Source organism: Octopus sinensis, linkage group LG12 (assembly GCF_006345805.1).
Source record: "Octopus sinensis linkage group LG12, ASM634580v1, whole genome shotgun sequence".
In the NCBI taxonomy this organism is placed as follows: Eukaryota; Metazoa; Mollusca; class Cephalopoda; order Octopoda; family Octopodidae; genus Octopus; species Octopus sinensis.
Genome location: NC_043008.1, coordinates 33,918,651 through 33,936,413, shown reverse-complemented (window position 1 = coordinate 33,936,413; position 17,763 = coordinate 33,918,651). Strand labels below are relative to the sequence as shown.

The window sequence follows — 17,763 nt, the reverse complement described above, 5'->3', positions numbered from 1 at the left end:
GCTCCAATAAGGCTGCAGTCAGATTACTGAAACAAATAAAAGAGTAAAAGAGTATGTGTGTGTATATATATATATATATAAATGGCGGTGCCCCAGCATGGCCACAGCTCGTGAGCTGAAACTAGATAAAATAAAAAATAAAAAATATATATAATACAAATAAGAAAATGGAGAAACAATTTAGTTTGTTCATCAACTTTTGGATATTAGAATGTTGAATTATTTATTCATTTAACAAAATGAGAAACTTAATAGCATACATATATAACTTATAATTCAATACATATAAGATAAAAATGCAAATTATAAAAATCATAATATAAATTATTGAAATCATTAAAATCATTCCTTACAGCTGTTTCAGCATATGGTTAAAAGTATTTTTTTATTGCCTATAGTTGTCAATTATATTGAAGTTGTAGGCATTTAAGAATAGGGTACTTATATATATAACCATAGGCCTCGTCAGAGATTATGATGAACTCCAAAAATTTTAATACATGAAACAGGATAGACGTATAATTAATATATATAAAAAATATGAACAAATATCCACATAGACTTATACATATACATATATACATACATAAGCAGAGTATATATACTTTTACATGTGTAAAAATACATAAATAAACACAATTAAACTATAAGTCCAAGTAAATAGACCATTTATCATATACATATATATATATATATATATACTGGAACATATAAACACGTCTATGCTCATGACTACATAAACAATAATCAATTATTATTATTATTATTATTATTATTATTATTATTATATTTATCAATAATAACAATATTATTAGATTTATAGTAATCTTCACTTGACAATACATATTATAATAGATTCTAATATATATCAAATATTACAATACAAGATAAACAATTTACAATCCATACAAACAAATATATATATGTATATAAATATATAAAAAAACATACAGTTAGACCATGGCTTTTAGTATATAGTTCTTAATACATACAGGTTCATGCATGTGGGTAACAAATAGAAGCAACATGTACATGTATTTATATACGCACGAATATACACCAATATCAATATAAGGATTTTTTTCTTTTCATCAAAGTTGAAGTTCAAATTATATTTATATTTGTATTTTAATCCAACGAATTAATATAGTATCATAGAATAATTCCACTATCCCTTAGTGGGTTGCACCCTTAACCCCTAACTTACTTTGTGTTATAAAATATATGTGTACCGTTGGTGATTATTTTCCTCCATCTTCCCTTCTTTGGATCTTTCCTTTTCCTATGTTTCTGACGAAGAGCTCCACTCGAAACGTTAAACCGTCCTTCTTTCATGAGCGTCCAATAATACTATACTTGTTCCACGTCCTTGTGTTGTTGTGTTTCATGTTTGGATTAACTTTACATATATATATATATATATATATATTACGGAGATGTACTTGCATAGCAAGTGACTTGATCTGAGATCGTGTGCTGGAACGAAAACAATTGCAGCGTGGAAGGTGTTTATAAGCCATTTAAGAAACACACAAAACTGTTACATTGACTTCAACATTTAAATTTAATTTGTCAAAATATTTTCGTCGCTTTGAGACCGCGACTGTTCACTGACAAAACTTCGTGCTGCAGATATATATATATATATATATATATATATATATATATATAATATATATATATATATATATATATATACATATATATAAAGTGAGGAAGGCCAGTCTCTATGGGATTACCCTGGGTTTCCCATCCATAAAGAGCTTAGCTTTATGGCGTATCGTCAGACCCCAAAACCTTTTGGCCTAAGAGTTCTTTAAAATAGGATTTACAAAGTAATCAAAAATAGTATATGTGAGCATATTTGGCTGGCCAGTGGACTTTTCTACTGCTCTTGGTAACATGAGCTGGGGGGAATGTAATAACTGGTGTAGTATTCTTTGTTGTGTCAGAGGAGTGTGTATGTTGTGTGGAAGTATGTATAAGTGTTGTGGGTGGGGAAGTGGGGTACTATTGCTGGGAAGGTGACTCAATAAAAGCCTACTTCACACGATTTATGCTAACAGTCTGATGTTTCCCTTAAACGTCTAAAACCATGAACTTGGCTTTTAATTTTAACACTCGGTACAGGCTGGTATAAGACTGCTGTAGTGGTTGCTTGACTATATCATTGTGTATAAAATCATGAGTCCATTACAAACAGGAGTAATTCCATCATGTAATTTTGCAATCAGTGGACATAGTCTGCTGGATCAAAATGTTGGTTAGCTACAAGTATATTCTTTTCTACTCTAGACACAAGGTCTGAAATTTTGGGAGAGGAGGGGCCAGTCAATTAGACTGACCTCAGTACATAGCTGGTACTTAATTTATCAACCCTGAAAGGATGGAAAGCAAAGTCGACCTCAGTGGAATTTGAACTCAGAATATAAAAACAGACAAAGTATCACTAAGTATTTCACCCAGCGTACTAGCATTTCTGCCATCTCACTGCCTGAGCTACAAGTATATTAAATCTACTTTAGTTAATTTTTTTCTTTTCCATGTTTGTCAATTTTTGAGATTATTTCTTGCTTTATTTTTATGAATAGTTATTTTTTAGTGGCTATGGAGTTGGGAGGGGTATAAGTATAATGTTGTTTTTTGTATATGCCTAGAATTGGAGTATATTCAGTAATAGGGGCTGGCTGGTTTTCTGATTCTGAATATGCATTAGGATCTGTTTGTGCAATTGCTCAGAGTATTTTATGAGGTTAGTACATCATTAATTTTAATAAGCTGGTTGTTATTAGTGGGTAGAATTAATTTCTTTTATTCTTTTCTTCTTTTACTTGTTTCAGTCATTTGACTGTGACACCAACTTAAAGGGTTTTAAAAGCTGAAGAAATTGCACCCAAGACTTATTCTTTATAAGCCTAGTACTTATTCTATCAGTCTTTTCTGCCAAACCACTAAGTGATGAGGGCAGCAGACAAACACAGACACATGCACAAATATATACATATACATATATATATAATATATATACGATAGGCCTCTTTCAGTTTCTGTCAACTTTGGTTAGCCTGAGGCTATAGTAGAAGACACTTGCCCAAGGTGTCACACAGTGGGACTGAACCCAGAACCATGTGGTTGGGAAGCAAGCTTCTTACAATATAGCTACACATATGCCTATTTAGTTAGGTTATTAAAATATCAATAAGTGTGTTGGTTTTTTTTTTTTGTAATTTTTCTATATTTATAATATGAGTCATTTCTAGTATTGCAGAGACTCATCAGACCCCATTTGATTTTGCTGAAGGGGAATCAGAATTAGTTTTTGGTTTAAATGATGAGTATGGGGCAGTTAGTCTTGCATTGTTATTTATGGCTGAATATGGGAACATTTTAATACAGCGAGCTGGTAGAAAAGTTAAGCACGCTGGGTGAAATGTTTAGCAGTATTTCATCTATCTTTACATTCTGAGTTCAAATTCCACCAAGTCCAACTTTGCCTTTCATCTTTTCAGGGTCGATAAATTAAGTACCAGTTGCGTACTGTGATCTATCTAATCGACTAGTCCCCTCACTCAAAATTTCGGGCCTTGTGCCTAGAGTAGAAAAGAATATGGGAATATTTGGTTTATGAGATTTTTGTGTGCTGTTTTGTTCTTTGGGTGAGAGTTTTTCATTATTTCTAAAGAATTATCTGTTTCATTGGTGGTTGGATTGTTAAGGGTTTTATTTAATTGTGTTCATGCAAATTATTCTCAGTATCGTTATGATTTATTAATGTATCTAATTTGGAAAGAGTTATATGCTATATGTATATTTTTTATAATATATTATTATTAATATCAGGAAATCAATATTAGAAAATTCTTCAGAAAGATATATACGTGTGTAAAATAATTGTTGTACTAAAAGTATAAATATATATAGATATATGAAAATATGTATAAGTATAACTATATAATATATATGAGTTTCAAAGTTTTGAATTAAGTTTTTAAAGCATCTTACGATCATTTTGCGGAAGTGCTGTCTCTAAAAGGGAATCCTATATTGATAAGCATTTATAGACAACTCTTCTGTTCTTCAGCGATATAAAATTTGAATTTTGTATATGATAATATAAGTAATATAATAAAATGGTGTTTGGATGAAATATAAATTAAAAATTAAAAATTTCTGTTTTTGATTTTGGTAAGTACACTTTAGTATGAGAGTCTTTAAATCCATATATGCTTCCTGGAAAGTCTTCTGTAATAATCCATAATAGTTATGTGCAAAATCCATTATATTGTCCTGTATTCCAAATATAGTTCATAGACATAGATAATATAGAATAATGGAATCTCTTATTATAAAAGGCAGATTTTATCTGCCTCCCAAACCGTTTGTTTTTTATACAAATCTACAAAATAGCATTTCTTCAATTAGAATTTACCTATCATTTTTACGAGTAGAATCCATCGGGTCGTGGCTGGTACAGTTTTTCCAATTTCACCCCCAATTAAGCAAAAATTGGAGAAAACTCAATATTTTTAGATTTCTCTCTTTCATTTTAACTGCTTCACTCATACCATTACCACCACACTTTCTGCTACTTTCTCTTTGCAAGTGTGAAACAATTAAAGTGAAACATTTTATATAACAGGGATGAACTGCTTCACTCATGCTATCACCCTAATTTCTCCTACTTTCTCTTTGCAAGTGTACCTTAAACCACTACTCAAAAAAAAACAAAAACAGCAAACAGAAACAAATAAATACATAAGGATTTACTCCTCACACAATTTCTTCAATTAGAGTTTACCTATGATTTTTCCAAGTACTTCCATTCGGTCATGCCATACAGAATTTCTTTCAATTTGACACCCAATTAAGAAAAAATTCGAGAAAACTCAATATTTTACCATTTCACTCTTTCACTTCAAAGCCTTTACTCTGCCTATTACTCCCACTTCCTCTTTACACACATAGACACGCAAATATATACGACAGTGTCAATTGTTGAAAGAAATTGTAAGCTAACGTGTGTGTGTGTGTGTGTGTGTGAGTGTGTGTGTGTGTGTGTGTGTGTGTGAGTGTGTGTGTGTGTGTGTGTGTGTGTGTGTGAGACAGGGATGAGCCATTCAGACTGGTCATCCCTTTTTGCTAGAAGAAGATCCCCTATGGTCTTATATGCTACACCACTGGTTTTCAGTTCAAGAAGGACTATTCATTATAATACATCAGTTCCACACATTTACCCTGGTTCCATTTCGGACAACTGCACAAACATTTGCCATTTGACACATGTATGTAAACAAATTCCTTTCTTAAACATTTCAATTCATTTTCTTTTTCAATTTACGTTTCTATACACTTTACGCAAATATTTGATTAAACAACTAAAACACTTTACATTTCGAACATGTACGTAAACTACTTCCATTCTTGCAAATCTAACTTTATTTTCTTGCTTTTAACTAAAATTTAAATACATTTTACACACTCTGTCGCTATACTTGCATAAAAAATTTCTTTCAGCTGCTAATATTTCTTTCTTTTCCTTCCACGGTTTACATTTTTCCACATTTCATTCACATTACAATTTCTATCTTTAAGTAACTTTCACCCTTTCTTTTTCACATAAAATGCCACCGAAAAAGAGAAGTCGCCTCGGCCGCCATACTGCAGCAGCAGCAGCGCAAAAGGCGATTATCGCAAACGAGTCTTCCGACAAAAAGGCTTTCAGACTTTCACAGAGCGCCTTACGTTCAGCGCAATCACGAGCTGCTGAAAATTTACAACAGCGCAACGCACGCCTAGCAAAAATGGCTTCATACGATGCTGCTTCCACGGCTTCAGACGGTCCGGAAACAAGGTCGAAGCGCAGCGCCATAAAGGCTTCTGCTGTTGCTGCACAAAGGGCTTCAGAGGACCCACAACAAAGGGCCACTTGACTGGCTACAAACGCTGCGGCTACTGCTGCTTCAACATTTTCGACACATTCCCACAACTCAGACCAGCAACGTTCTACATTCCAGCGGAACAGTCGACGCCGCGGTCTGACGAGTCCAAACAGCCCTTACTGGCATCTACGTGCTTTCAAGTATGAGCCCAACTTCAATTACTCGATGCACGCTGACATAAATATTGGGGAAATGTGCTTCAATTGCCATTTCTGCAATGCTAAAAAGTGGGCTGGGGAACCACCTGCGATGTGCTGCTTAAACGGTAAGGTCAGCTTGCCCCCTCTTCGGGAGCTGCCAGACCCTTTGAAGGAATTACTTACTGGTTCCACCTCAAGGTCATCAAAATTCCTTCAACTCATCAGGAAGTACAATTGTGCATTTCAGATGACTTCTTTCGGGGCTAACGTTGTCAGAGAAACTGGTTGGATGCCTTCTTTCAAGGTCCAGGGCCAGGTGTACCACCTTATTGGGCCACTCCAGCCACTACAAAATTGCAAACCTTCGTTCCTTCAAATTTATTTCATTACAAATTACAATAGGCAACTTGATTTGCGTTTCGACGTAATTCCACAACCTGCAAACACTGACGCTGACAATTTCGACAGGGACGTGCTGCTCACTCTGCAAAACATGCTTCATGACCACAACAGCTATATTCGCAGTTTCAAATACGCCTTGGAAACAGCCCCTTCACCAACATTCACCATTGTCATCGATGCTGACAAAAAGCCTTCTGGGGAGTACGCGCGCCGATATAACGCTCCTTCGTACAATGAAGTGGCTATAGTTCTCCATGGTAAACAGCACAAGCAGCGAGACATAGTTCTTCAAAGCCGCGACAGTGGTCTTCAGCGTATTAATGAGACGCATCGGTCATATGATGCCCTGCAGTATCCCCTTCTTTTTCCGTATGGAGAAGACGGGTACCATTTCGGCATTCCTCACCACAAACCAAACGAGCCCTCGGCTGCGACATCTAAAACCGTTTCATGTATGGCTTTTTACTCATACCGCTTCATGACAAGGCATAATGATTTCAACCCCCTGCACAGATCACGGGAACTGTTTCACCAGTTTGTAGTTGACATGGCTGCAAAGATGGAGTCCAAGAGACTGTTCTTCATCAAATTGAATCAGAAGCAGCTGCGCTCAGACTCCTACATCCATTTGCGTGATGGCATCAGGAATGACACTGACGCCCGCAATATCGGCAAAATGTGCATTCTCCCCTCAACCTATACAGGGGGCCCACGGTACATGCACGAGCGAACACAAGATGCTATGACTTACGTTCGGCATTATGGGCGACCCGATTTATTCATTACCTTTACATGTAACCCAAAGTGGGTTGAGGTAGCGCAAGAACTTCTCCCAGGGCAGCAGTACTGTCATCGCCATGATATTATTGCAAGGGTTTTCAGGCAGAAACTGGCTAAGCTCATTCATTTAATTAAAAAAGGGCAGGTTTTTGGGCCTGTCTCTTGCCTACATAGGAAATCCACTCTCTTTTAACACAGCATGAAGTTTTGTAACAGCACATCCGCTGCCGTTCGTGCAAAACGAAGAGACCCTATTCACCTGCGAACGTTTTACATTGCCTTCAACGAATATCAAATTCTTACAATTATGAGAACAATAACATGGTTCTTTTCAAGGCAACCTCGCATTCAATTCTTACACCATTCTACGAGGGGGTAGGAACCCCTTTACACGGCTTTCTATACACTTACAAATACATTCATTCGCCGTAAACTTATATCAATATTTGCCTGAATAATCATCATAATTCAATGCAATCATTAACAGTACTTTCAAGCAATTCAGCCCCGAACAACGCCGGGCAATTCTGCTAGTTTATATATATATATAAATTTGTATTTTCTCCGTAGTTTTTTGTGCTAAGCCACTCGGTGTTAAATTAATGGTATTATTAAATTATTATCAATTTTTCACCCTCATTTATAAATATATATATATATATACATGTGTGTGTATATGTTTGTGTGTCTGTGTCTGTATCCCCCACCCTCAACATTGCTTGACAAAGTTTGGCAAAAGAGCCCCGATAGAATAAGTACTAGGCTTACAAAGAATAAGTCCTGGTGTTGATTTGCTTGACTAAAGGTGGTGCTCCAGTATGGCCACAGTCAAATGACTGAAACAAGTAAAAGAGTAAAGAGTAAAAGGAGAGATAATTAATATAATCTTAGCCTGAAATTGGAGGGGAAAAGGTAGACAATTACATCAACCCCAGTGCGCAACTGCTACATAATTTATCGCCCCCGAAAGGATGAAAGGCAAAGTCAGAAAGGCAGAATTTGAACTCAGAACGTAGTGGCAGGTGAAATACCACTATGCATTTTCCCCAGCATACTAAGGATTCTGCCAGTTCATCACCTTAATTAATAATTAAAATAATAAATACAACTGTTCAGCATCAAATATTGAACTGTGAATTATATTAAGGAAAATTAATCGAAGATATTAAAATTTAATAGTTTAATGGAATTGAGCCTTAAAAATATTATTTCCAAATTTATTGTATGAAAAAATATCTCTTATTCTTATTTTTCCTTAATATAACGTATTACAAAAGAAAGACAAGTAAAAGAATAAAATCAGGATAAAAAAAAGATAAAAGGAAGAGAGAAAGAAAGAAAAAGAGAAGGAAGAGAGACAAAAGAAACATCAATGCAGTACAAAGTGCTACATTTGGTCTCACACCACAAATTTCAAAGGAAACTACAGTTTGCCAAACCAATGTTTTATATAAACTATTATAACAGTTATGATTATAAATACTTGTTTATTTATAGGAGTGTATATAAATTGTGTGGCAGGGGCTGGTATTTGTTTAATTATTTCAGTGAAAACATATTTCAAATATTCTATTAGGTTTTTGAAGTGTTGACACTGAGGGTTGTTTTATGTATCTGTTTTCTTTAGATATAATTAGATTGAATTTTTAGAAGAAAACACTTTCAAGTAAGTTATCTTAATCACTTATGGCAAGATTCCATATCAATATACATGCCATTTTTACCAGAGCATAAATCATTTTCAGCTGAATTTACATAATATCCTTCATTCTCAGTGAAACGTAAATCACTGTGAACAGTATCTGAGCCATTTTCATATTTATCATTTACATTTGAATATATATCCTTTTTAGCCATATACATATATTCTTCAACATTATCATCAACCATACATAAACCTTTTGCAATTGAATATACATCAGTGGAATGCAATTCCCTTTCCATCATGCAAGGATCATTTCTAATTGAATGTGCATTATTTGGGGGCAATATCTTTGCTACTTGCTGTTTCAAAGTATTGTTTGGTTGTGATTCTATCTCCTCTGGTAAACAGGTCCTTGTGGTACTCTTGTCGGTCATTTCTTCAGATATCACATTTGATTTGGATTTCTTGTACCTGTGTCTAAGAAAATGTTAGCATATTTAATCAGACAACATTAAGTAGACTTTAGAATTAAATTTTGTTAATAATCACAAAAAAAGAACTAATAATACTTCTTACTAATTTTTTTTTATAATGATAATGATGGTTTCAAAATTAGGAACAAGGCCAGTAATTTGGGGCTGGTTGTGAGTCAATTGGTACATATATTAACCCCAGAAGAATGAAGCACTAATTTAACTTCAGTGGTATTTGAACTTAGCATGTAAAGATCCAGAAGAAATGCTGCTAAATATTGTATTTAACATGACAACAACTGTCAGTTTGATTCATCCTAATAATAATAGTAATAATCTTTTTTATAGGCTCATGGTCTGAAATTTGGGAGGAGAGGGTTAGTCAGTTGCAGTGACTCCAATACTCAGCTGGATGAAAGGATGAAGGGTGAAGTTAGCCTTGATGGTATTTGAACGCAGAACATAAAACCAGAAGAAATACTGCTTAGTATTTCGTCTGACATGGTAACACTTCTGCTAACTTAACACCTTATCACAGCCTATAAAAAAAGATGTGGTATGAGCAAACCCTTGAAGGAATCACCAAGATGAAAAGTGCAAAATCTTGTGGGATGCAATGATTCAGTGCAATCACCTGACCAGACATTGGAAACTGAACATTGTTGTGGTGGAAAAAAAAAAGGAAGACCATGCATGATAATCAACATAGCATGACCCGGTGACAACAGGATCAAAGAGAAAGAAGAGAAACTGAACGACTACGACAATTTGAAGTGGAAAATACTAAGGTTGTGGTCATTGAGGAGAGTAGATGTGGTACCAATAGTAACTGGGGTACTTGGAAGTATCAGCACTCAACTACCAACTCAGATCAAAAGGATTGGTACAAATGTAAAAGTAGAAGAACCTAAAAAAATCATCATTGCTTGAAACTGCAAGAATTCTTTGCAATGTTCTTGAAGCATGACCAGCAAACAAGTGTCACCTTAGTCTGCTGGCTGTGGACAGCTGACACTTTCCATCATACCCAGCAAAATAATCTGTGTGTTTTCATCGGATAATAATGATAATAATAATGATATTAATGATCTTCTTTTTATTGGCCACAAGATCTGAACACAAAACATACAGGGATGGTGCAATGCAAGGGTAGTTTAGCACAACAATTTGTACATACAATTAAACAATAACAAATACCAACAACAAATAAACAATAAAATTCTCCACATAATGGGAGTTCATCCTAAGGACAACCAAGGAACTCCACACATCTTCCTCACCCTGACTTCCAAAGGCACCTCAAGCAAGCACCTCTCATCTTCTCAACCCTCCTGGCTTACAAGTGTATGTTCAGAGTAGGCCCATTCACATGGATCATCCTCACTACATTCACCCACCTTTCAACATCAATACTAGGAGGCAGCACTTTCCTCACCACCCTCATTTTCCTTTTCAAGTGGAACTTGAGAAAGTCAATGAGGACTCAGCTGAAGAGAAAGTACCTGTCTTCAATCCTTTCAACCATGCCCACCACACTTCCTCTTTCGCCATAGCTATCAGACAGAGGAAAACTGCCTTCCCTTCATGGCCAAAAGAAGGTGGCTGGGTGATCCTCATGATGGAGTCGTCTGATAACCAGATTTGTCCTACATGCATCAACAGCTGTTTGACAATGCTCCACAAATTTGAAATGAGTGCATGCAGAGAAGTTTCATTGCCCTATCCACATCTAGGACATGTCTGTCTGATGGCACTTCCAAGCTTGTAAAGCTTGTCTTGAACTGGCAGAGCTCCCTGGTAACACTATCAGGCCAAGGATTTCTGGAAATAATAGATAGACTCCAGCCTGAAATTGCTCAATAAAAGACCAGATAATTGATCCTTCCTAGAATTCCTCTGAAGGCATCGTTGCTCTTGCCCACCACTAATCTTCTATAGAATTCCAATGTAGAATTTCCACTGACTACATTGCCTGACTAGCAGAGGGCTGTGAGACCCTGTTTACACTCCAGATGCAAAGTGCCCTTTCTTGATCTATGCTTAATTCAGGACTGTAGCTCCATCAATGAGACAAGCTGCAGAAAATCCTGACTGATAAATGGTGGGCACACCTGCTCACCATCAAGGTAGTGCTAGAGGTGTTGCAGACTCAGTACATGTCTGCATATCATTAGCCATGGCATTCCCAGTCCCCCACTCAGCACCTGTTGACAGCCGATGGACCGACTGAGGAGTGGGACATGTCCCTTCCACAGGAAGTGGGAAGAGCAAGTGATCCAGCTGATCAACCAGAAAACAGGGCAAGGGACAACAGTCAGATAGTAGTAAATGACAGTAGTGATGACAGCTTTCTCTCTGCTTATTTCTGGGGGAGACTGGCTACCAAGTTTGTCACCCACTCCAAGTTCTTGTCCAACAGGAGGTCCAGACCAAATAAGACCCAAAGCAATTTAACCAGTCCTTCTGTCTAGTGTTCTACAAGTAAGATGTAGTCTTATATTACATACCTGGTAACTATGATGCATAACATACAAAGCAGGACTATTGTTGGTATAAGAACACCGCAAAGAATTACTGAAATGTTAAGAGAAAAATGGAAAGCATTAAAAAAGAGAATTTGCTTGTTTGATTTTTGCTTCTTTAATGGTCAAACATTACAACAATTTGTAGCTTTTCTGTTACCTTTAATATTATTTGAATTCATTCAAACACCATGAATCATTTTAATCACCTTTCATACTGTATTTAGGAGGAGAGCCATCTCAAATATTCTTTCTCTGAAGTCATTGTTCTGATGAACATCAACCCAATTTGCTGCTTTCTCACTCCTCACACATCATCTGGACTGATTCGGGAGTCTGAGGTATTCTGTCTTTCTGAACAGTAGACACTGAATCCACACCTCCATCCAGTATGAAAGTAACTGAATTTACCACCAATCCACACTGTAGGATCCTAGCAACTAATTACCAGAGAGTAAAAGAGACAAATCAAGGAATCAGCATGTAATTGCAACCAAACGTTCCTCGAATCACACTGTATCATCTTAAGAAGGTAAGAAACACTGCAAAAGCATGGAGTTAACCAGGAAAAAAAACAACTACCATCTAATCAATCTAAAACAGTTACAATAAGGACAGCTGTTATTTCACAAGACATTACTGTTTGTTAAAAAGATTGCTTCAAATCCATGTGATTCCAGGTTCAATCCCCCTCTGCAAAATCTTGGGTTGGTGAATAAATTACTTTTCCAATAGTTTTGTGTTGACCAATATCTTGTGAATGGTAGACAAAAATTGCGATGAATTCTGTTGTGTATGCTATTTGTTTGTTTGTATGTCTGAATGTTTATATGTACATATGTAGGTAGGTATGTACATATACATATATATATATATATATATATATATATATATAGCAAATAAGAAAATGGAGGAGAACAATAGTTGTTCATCAAATTTAGGACATTAAAAATGTTAACTTATTTATTTATTAATTATAACAACATACATACACATATTCTATGCATATAAAATAAGGATACAAGTAATTATTTAAAAACATGAATATAAATTAGTAAAATAAGTTACAGCTGTTTCAGCCCATAGATAAAAGTATCTCATTCTGCCTATATTAGTCAAGTGTATTGAGGTAATGGGCAGATGAAAATGAGGTACTTACATATATATATCTCTAGGCTACCTCATTTTCAGCTGCCTATTACCTGAATACACTTGACTAATATAGGCAGAATGAGATACTTTTATCTATGGGCTGAAACAGCTGTAAGTTATTTACTAATTTATATTCATGGTTTTTAATCATTACTTGTATCTTTATATTATATGCATAGAATAATATACTATATGTATATATGTTATTATAATTATCAGTTTAATAAATAAATAAGTTAACATTTTTAATGTCCTAAAGTTGTTCTCCTCCCTTTTCTTATTTGCAATATAAATTAATGGTAAAATATCTCTTTACCTTCACCCATTTAATACACTAGGTAATGTTATTGCATTGCAATAAAAAACACTTGTGTATTAATAATTGGGTATTCTACCAACAGTATATTTGATAGATATTATCCCTTAGTGGGATGGATTCACAACCCCTAACTTTCTTGGATTTATATACATATATATATATATATATATATATATATGCATGTGTGTATGTGTGTGGGGGTGTATAAATTACATGCACATACACATACATGCATATATATATATACATATATATATGCCATCATCAACATCTTATGTCAGTTTTCCATGTTGATATGGCCTGGATGGTTTGACAGAATCCAAGAGATTAAAGGATGATGTCTTGCTCAGATATCTCAGGTTCAGCATGGTTCTTACAGCTGGATAATCTTCCTAATTCCAACCACTTTACAAAGTGTACTGGATGCAGGTTTTCTGACATCGACACTAGAGAGGTTGTCATGCTTTTGTGTCATCTCAACCATGCGCTGGCTGAAAGGGAGAATAAGAGGAAAAAGGATGACTCTAGGTGAGGTGTTGAGGGAATAGTTAAAATAGGGTGGAAAGAACACTTTTATCGTTGTGAGACAGTGATAGTCAAGAGGAAACAATATTGGATTGGTGTAATGGAAGGGACATGAGGAGGTGGAAGGGAAAGATTAGTGTCACTGGTTAGTCATAGCAGGAGAGAGAGAAGGAGAGAGTTGGAGAGAGAGAGTTAGAGCAAGAGAGAGGGGGGAGAGAGAGAAGATGGATGATGGGATAGGTTAAATAGAAGGGAAACCAGTACTGTGGTGACTCATCACATTAAGCTCTAGAGGAATGGCTAATTACTCTAAAGCATTAACTAACTAACTACAATTAGGAGAGAATTCTGTACCAACATCAACAACAGAATGTATGCAATTGACCTGGAAACTTTCGCTATAGCTGTAGGCAAACTGTATAATGGGAAGGTACCTGGAAGAGATCTAATAATTGGATATTGGTACAAGTGGCTGACATTTTACAGAAAGCCATTTATATGTATATTCAAAAGTCTATAGAAGGTCAGATTAACATATCAAATTGGCTTGCATTAGCATGGATGAATATTGTGGCCAAGAACGAAACTACTGATTTGGCAACAAAATATCATTCCATTGCTTCCTTAAACATTATATACAAACACACTATCAGAACTCCAAATATAACCTCCTCTGTTACCCTACGAACAAGAGAACATTCCAATACACAAGATATCTTTAAGGAATAGTATGAAATTCATTTGGAGAGTGAAGCATTCAAGAAAAAGAACCAGATGAAAAAGAGCTGGAATAATTTATTAAATCAAAGAAAAGAAGCATACGGGAAAGCAATTAGAAACGAAAATTTAACAGACACATACACAATAGATAAACCAAGAACCAGTGATTTTTCCACGAAAATTTCGTCCCAAGAAAATTACATCAGAACCAAATGAAGAAACAAAAGCCAGAATAAATCTTGCACACCAAAGATTCAAAGCATACATTAACATTCTACAGCATCGCACCCGTTGCTTTAAAGAGAAACTTGGGATATGTGACACCTTAATGCAAAAAGAAATCTCTGAACAAAGAAATGGAAAATTACTTGAAAAACTACTATGACATAGAGATACAAGAAGCCAAATCAAATAAAACACTTGAGTCGAAAACTCGATGGCTGCAAAACTGCGAATAGAGATTCATAACAAGAACAAAAAGAAACATAACCCCGTCTATACCAGCTTCCCCCTACAGAGAGGTACAGAGATGTAAGATGAAAATGTAAATCCCTTCATTCATGAGTCTCTCTGCTGAAATGATGGACAAGAAACAAAAACGTAATTTGAAAAAAAAATATTTTTAAAAAATGAAACAAAAAGCAGTGCAGGGAAAAGTTTAAAGTCTGATAAATTCACAGAAAAAAAAGAAACTCACAGTTATTGTGATTATTTAAAAGACATTTTGGAAGAAAAGATAATATTCAGCAATGAAACCTACTGCAGTGCTCTGCAAGTGGTATGCTGCTGCATGCTAGTGTGCCACAAGATGATGCTAGGTGTGCCGCAGTGTAACCTGAATATAATCATTTTCCTTATAATTTTAGTTCTAGTTCTAGTTCAGGTGTGCCACCGAATTTTGAAAAGAATGTAAGTATACCACAAGCGTAAAAAAAGCTTGAGGTCTACAGGAGGCGAATTCCTAGCTAAAAAGTATTAGTGGCACAAAATGTTTGGAAATTCCTCGCTGAAGAAAATTCCCTGGCGATATATGACAAATAAGGCAGTTTTGTTTGGTTTGAAATCACTGCTCAATGTTTATTGTTTTGCTTCTGAAGTGAATTTAAAGCACAAGTGTGAACGATACTTTTGCTAGAAACAACAGTTCAATTTAACATTGTCACAAGTCTGAAAAGCAGTGTTAAAGCTCTAACAAGGAAGATTATATTATTCTGCTTGTTCCTGTCTTTTTTTTTTCTGTGTGTTACACTTTGGTCATCAAGGGAAGTTATAACACAAATGTAGAAATAAACGTACCAAAAGAGAAGAAGGGGAGAAAGGGAAACAAAGAAACAGGAATAGTAGGATCAGTGAAAAAATAAGGAAAATATATCAGAAAAAGATTGAGCTAAACGAGTCCTATCTTGTGGATCTTTATCTATCTGGGTAGCAAGCATGATGGTAGAATATGAGAGATGATTGGTTTCTCATAACTCTCCAGATTTTAAATGGGTAGAACTAATTTACAGAAAAGGTTTTGTGAGTAAATTTTTAAACTAGCAAAAGTTCAGTTTGGATGAACCAAATGTAGTGTGATTCAAGACGGTATATAATTATATAAATCTGGTTATAAAGACCAATCCATCAATGTAAAAATTAAATCAAAGAAAAGTTCATTTGGGAAATACATTTCAAAAGGATTTAAGAATAGTGTATACAACTTGTTATGAGGACTGCAAATAAAATAAAGCAAAAGTAGGTGTAACTTTTTAAGTAACTGACATAGGTCATTCAAATTGTATATGTTGGTACAATAACGCTTCCATAGTAATGCTTCTTCCTTGTATTATTCCTCTTCATTAAGGCAACAAATGGAAGGATTGTTAGCTGGATGGACAAAATACTCAGCAGCATTTTGTCCATCTTATGTCCTGAGTTTAAATGCTGCATGAGTTGACTTTGTCTTTTTTGGTCAATGAAATGAGTACCAGCTGTGCAGTGGGATTAATCTAACTGACTAGCCCCTCCCCCAAAATTTCAGGCATTGTTTCTATAATAGAAAGGATTATTTTTCTTCATTGTAAACAAATAATAGGTTTCAAGGAGAAATAGTGTACTGTTACTAAGTTCTTGACAAAGTGGGGCTGCAGGCTGAGAAGGCTACAGGTTGTGACAGAGATGACACAATTTACAGAGGGATCAGTGAAAATGATAGAAGAAAATTGAGCTAAACAAGTCCTATCCTGTGTATGGACAGTTGGATGAATATGAACAATGTAGATAGTTGGATGAAGAGGTTTATAGAAGGGGGAACAAGCATTCCATATACACTTTAAATCAAAGAAATACATACCAAGAACTGATGTATTTTCCTCTGAACCTGTTTGATCATCTGTTGTAGTAATTATGTTAGAGGTACTGCCATATGGAATATATGGAATAGTTGGTTCCTTAACAATATCTGGGCATTAAAAAAAATGTCAAGCGGATAAATCTTTCACCTTTTACTAAATGTATATATACATATATATGTAAACACACATATATACATACATAGACATGTATATATATATATATATATATATATATATATATATATATATATATATATATGTATATATATATATATATACACACACACAAATGAGAGAGATGATCACTATGTGGACAACCCTTATGCTAGAAATAGATCTGCTGTGATCTTACCACTAAGAAATGTTCCCAAGAAAAATGAAAAGTAACAAAATATAAATTATCTATATTTTGTTACTTTACATTTGTGTTGCTCGCTTACATTCTGGTGTTTGCTAAATTTTTCTTGAGAACGTTTCTTAGTGGTAAGACCACAGCGGATCTACTTCTAGCATAAGGGTTGTCCACATAGTGGTCATCCCTCTCATTTGTATATAATACAGTTTACTGAACCTTCAGATTTTTAATATGCTAGACCACTGGTGTTAAATTGATGTTAGTTTAATTAAATCAATATCCAATTTCTCACCCTCATTCTAAATTGATATATATACATTTCCTTTTATTCTTTTACTTGTTTCAGTCATTTGACTGCAGCCATACTGGAGCACCACCTTTAGTTGAGCAAATCGATCCCAGGACTAATTCTTTGTTAGCCTGGTATTCATTCTATCGGTCTCTTTAGCTGACCCACT

The 17,763-nt window shown here is 35.0% G+C and overlaps 2 protein-coding genes across 2 annotated transcripts in view; both read right to left on the bottom strand.

The window, feature by feature from the left end:
- Positions 1–17,763, bottom strand: part of LOC115218130 — a 413,677-nt gene that overhangs the window by 143,196 nt on the left and 252,718 nt on the right. The window contains exon 11 of the mRNA XM_036507768.1: positions 16,950–17,057. Within this exon, the coding sequence (XP_036363661.1) occupies positions 16,950–17,057 (108 nt within the window). The remainder of the gene's footprint in view (positions 1–16,949; positions 17,058–17,763) is intronic.
- LOC118765598 lies at positions 8,415–12,235 on the bottom strand. Its single transcript, XM_036507849.1, has 4 exons — positions 12,176–12,235; positions 12,062–12,120; positions 11,887–11,953; positions 8,415–9,383 (listed from the first exon to the last, which is right to left on the bottom strand). The coding sequence occupies exons 2-4, from the start codon at positions 12,081–12,083 to the stop codon at positions 8,942–8,944; spliced, it is 531 nt and encodes a 176-aa protein (XP_036363742.1). The 5' UTR covers positions 12,084–12,120; positions 12,176–12,235; the 3' UTR covers positions 8,415–8,941.

Excerpts from the sequence above, each read along its gene's own strand:
- LOC118765598 (XM_036507849.1), bottom strand. The coding sequence starts at position 12,083 with ATGAATTCAAATAATATTAAAG. Across the intron at positions 11,954-12,061 it reads GAATTCAAATAATATTAAAG|TAATTCTTTGCGGTGTTCTT; the intron begins GTAACAGAAAAG and ends TTAACATTTCAG. Across the intron at positions 9,384-11,886 it reads TTATGCATCATAGTTACCAG|ACACAGGTACAAGAAATCCA; the intron begins GTATGTAATATA and ends ACATTTTCTTAG.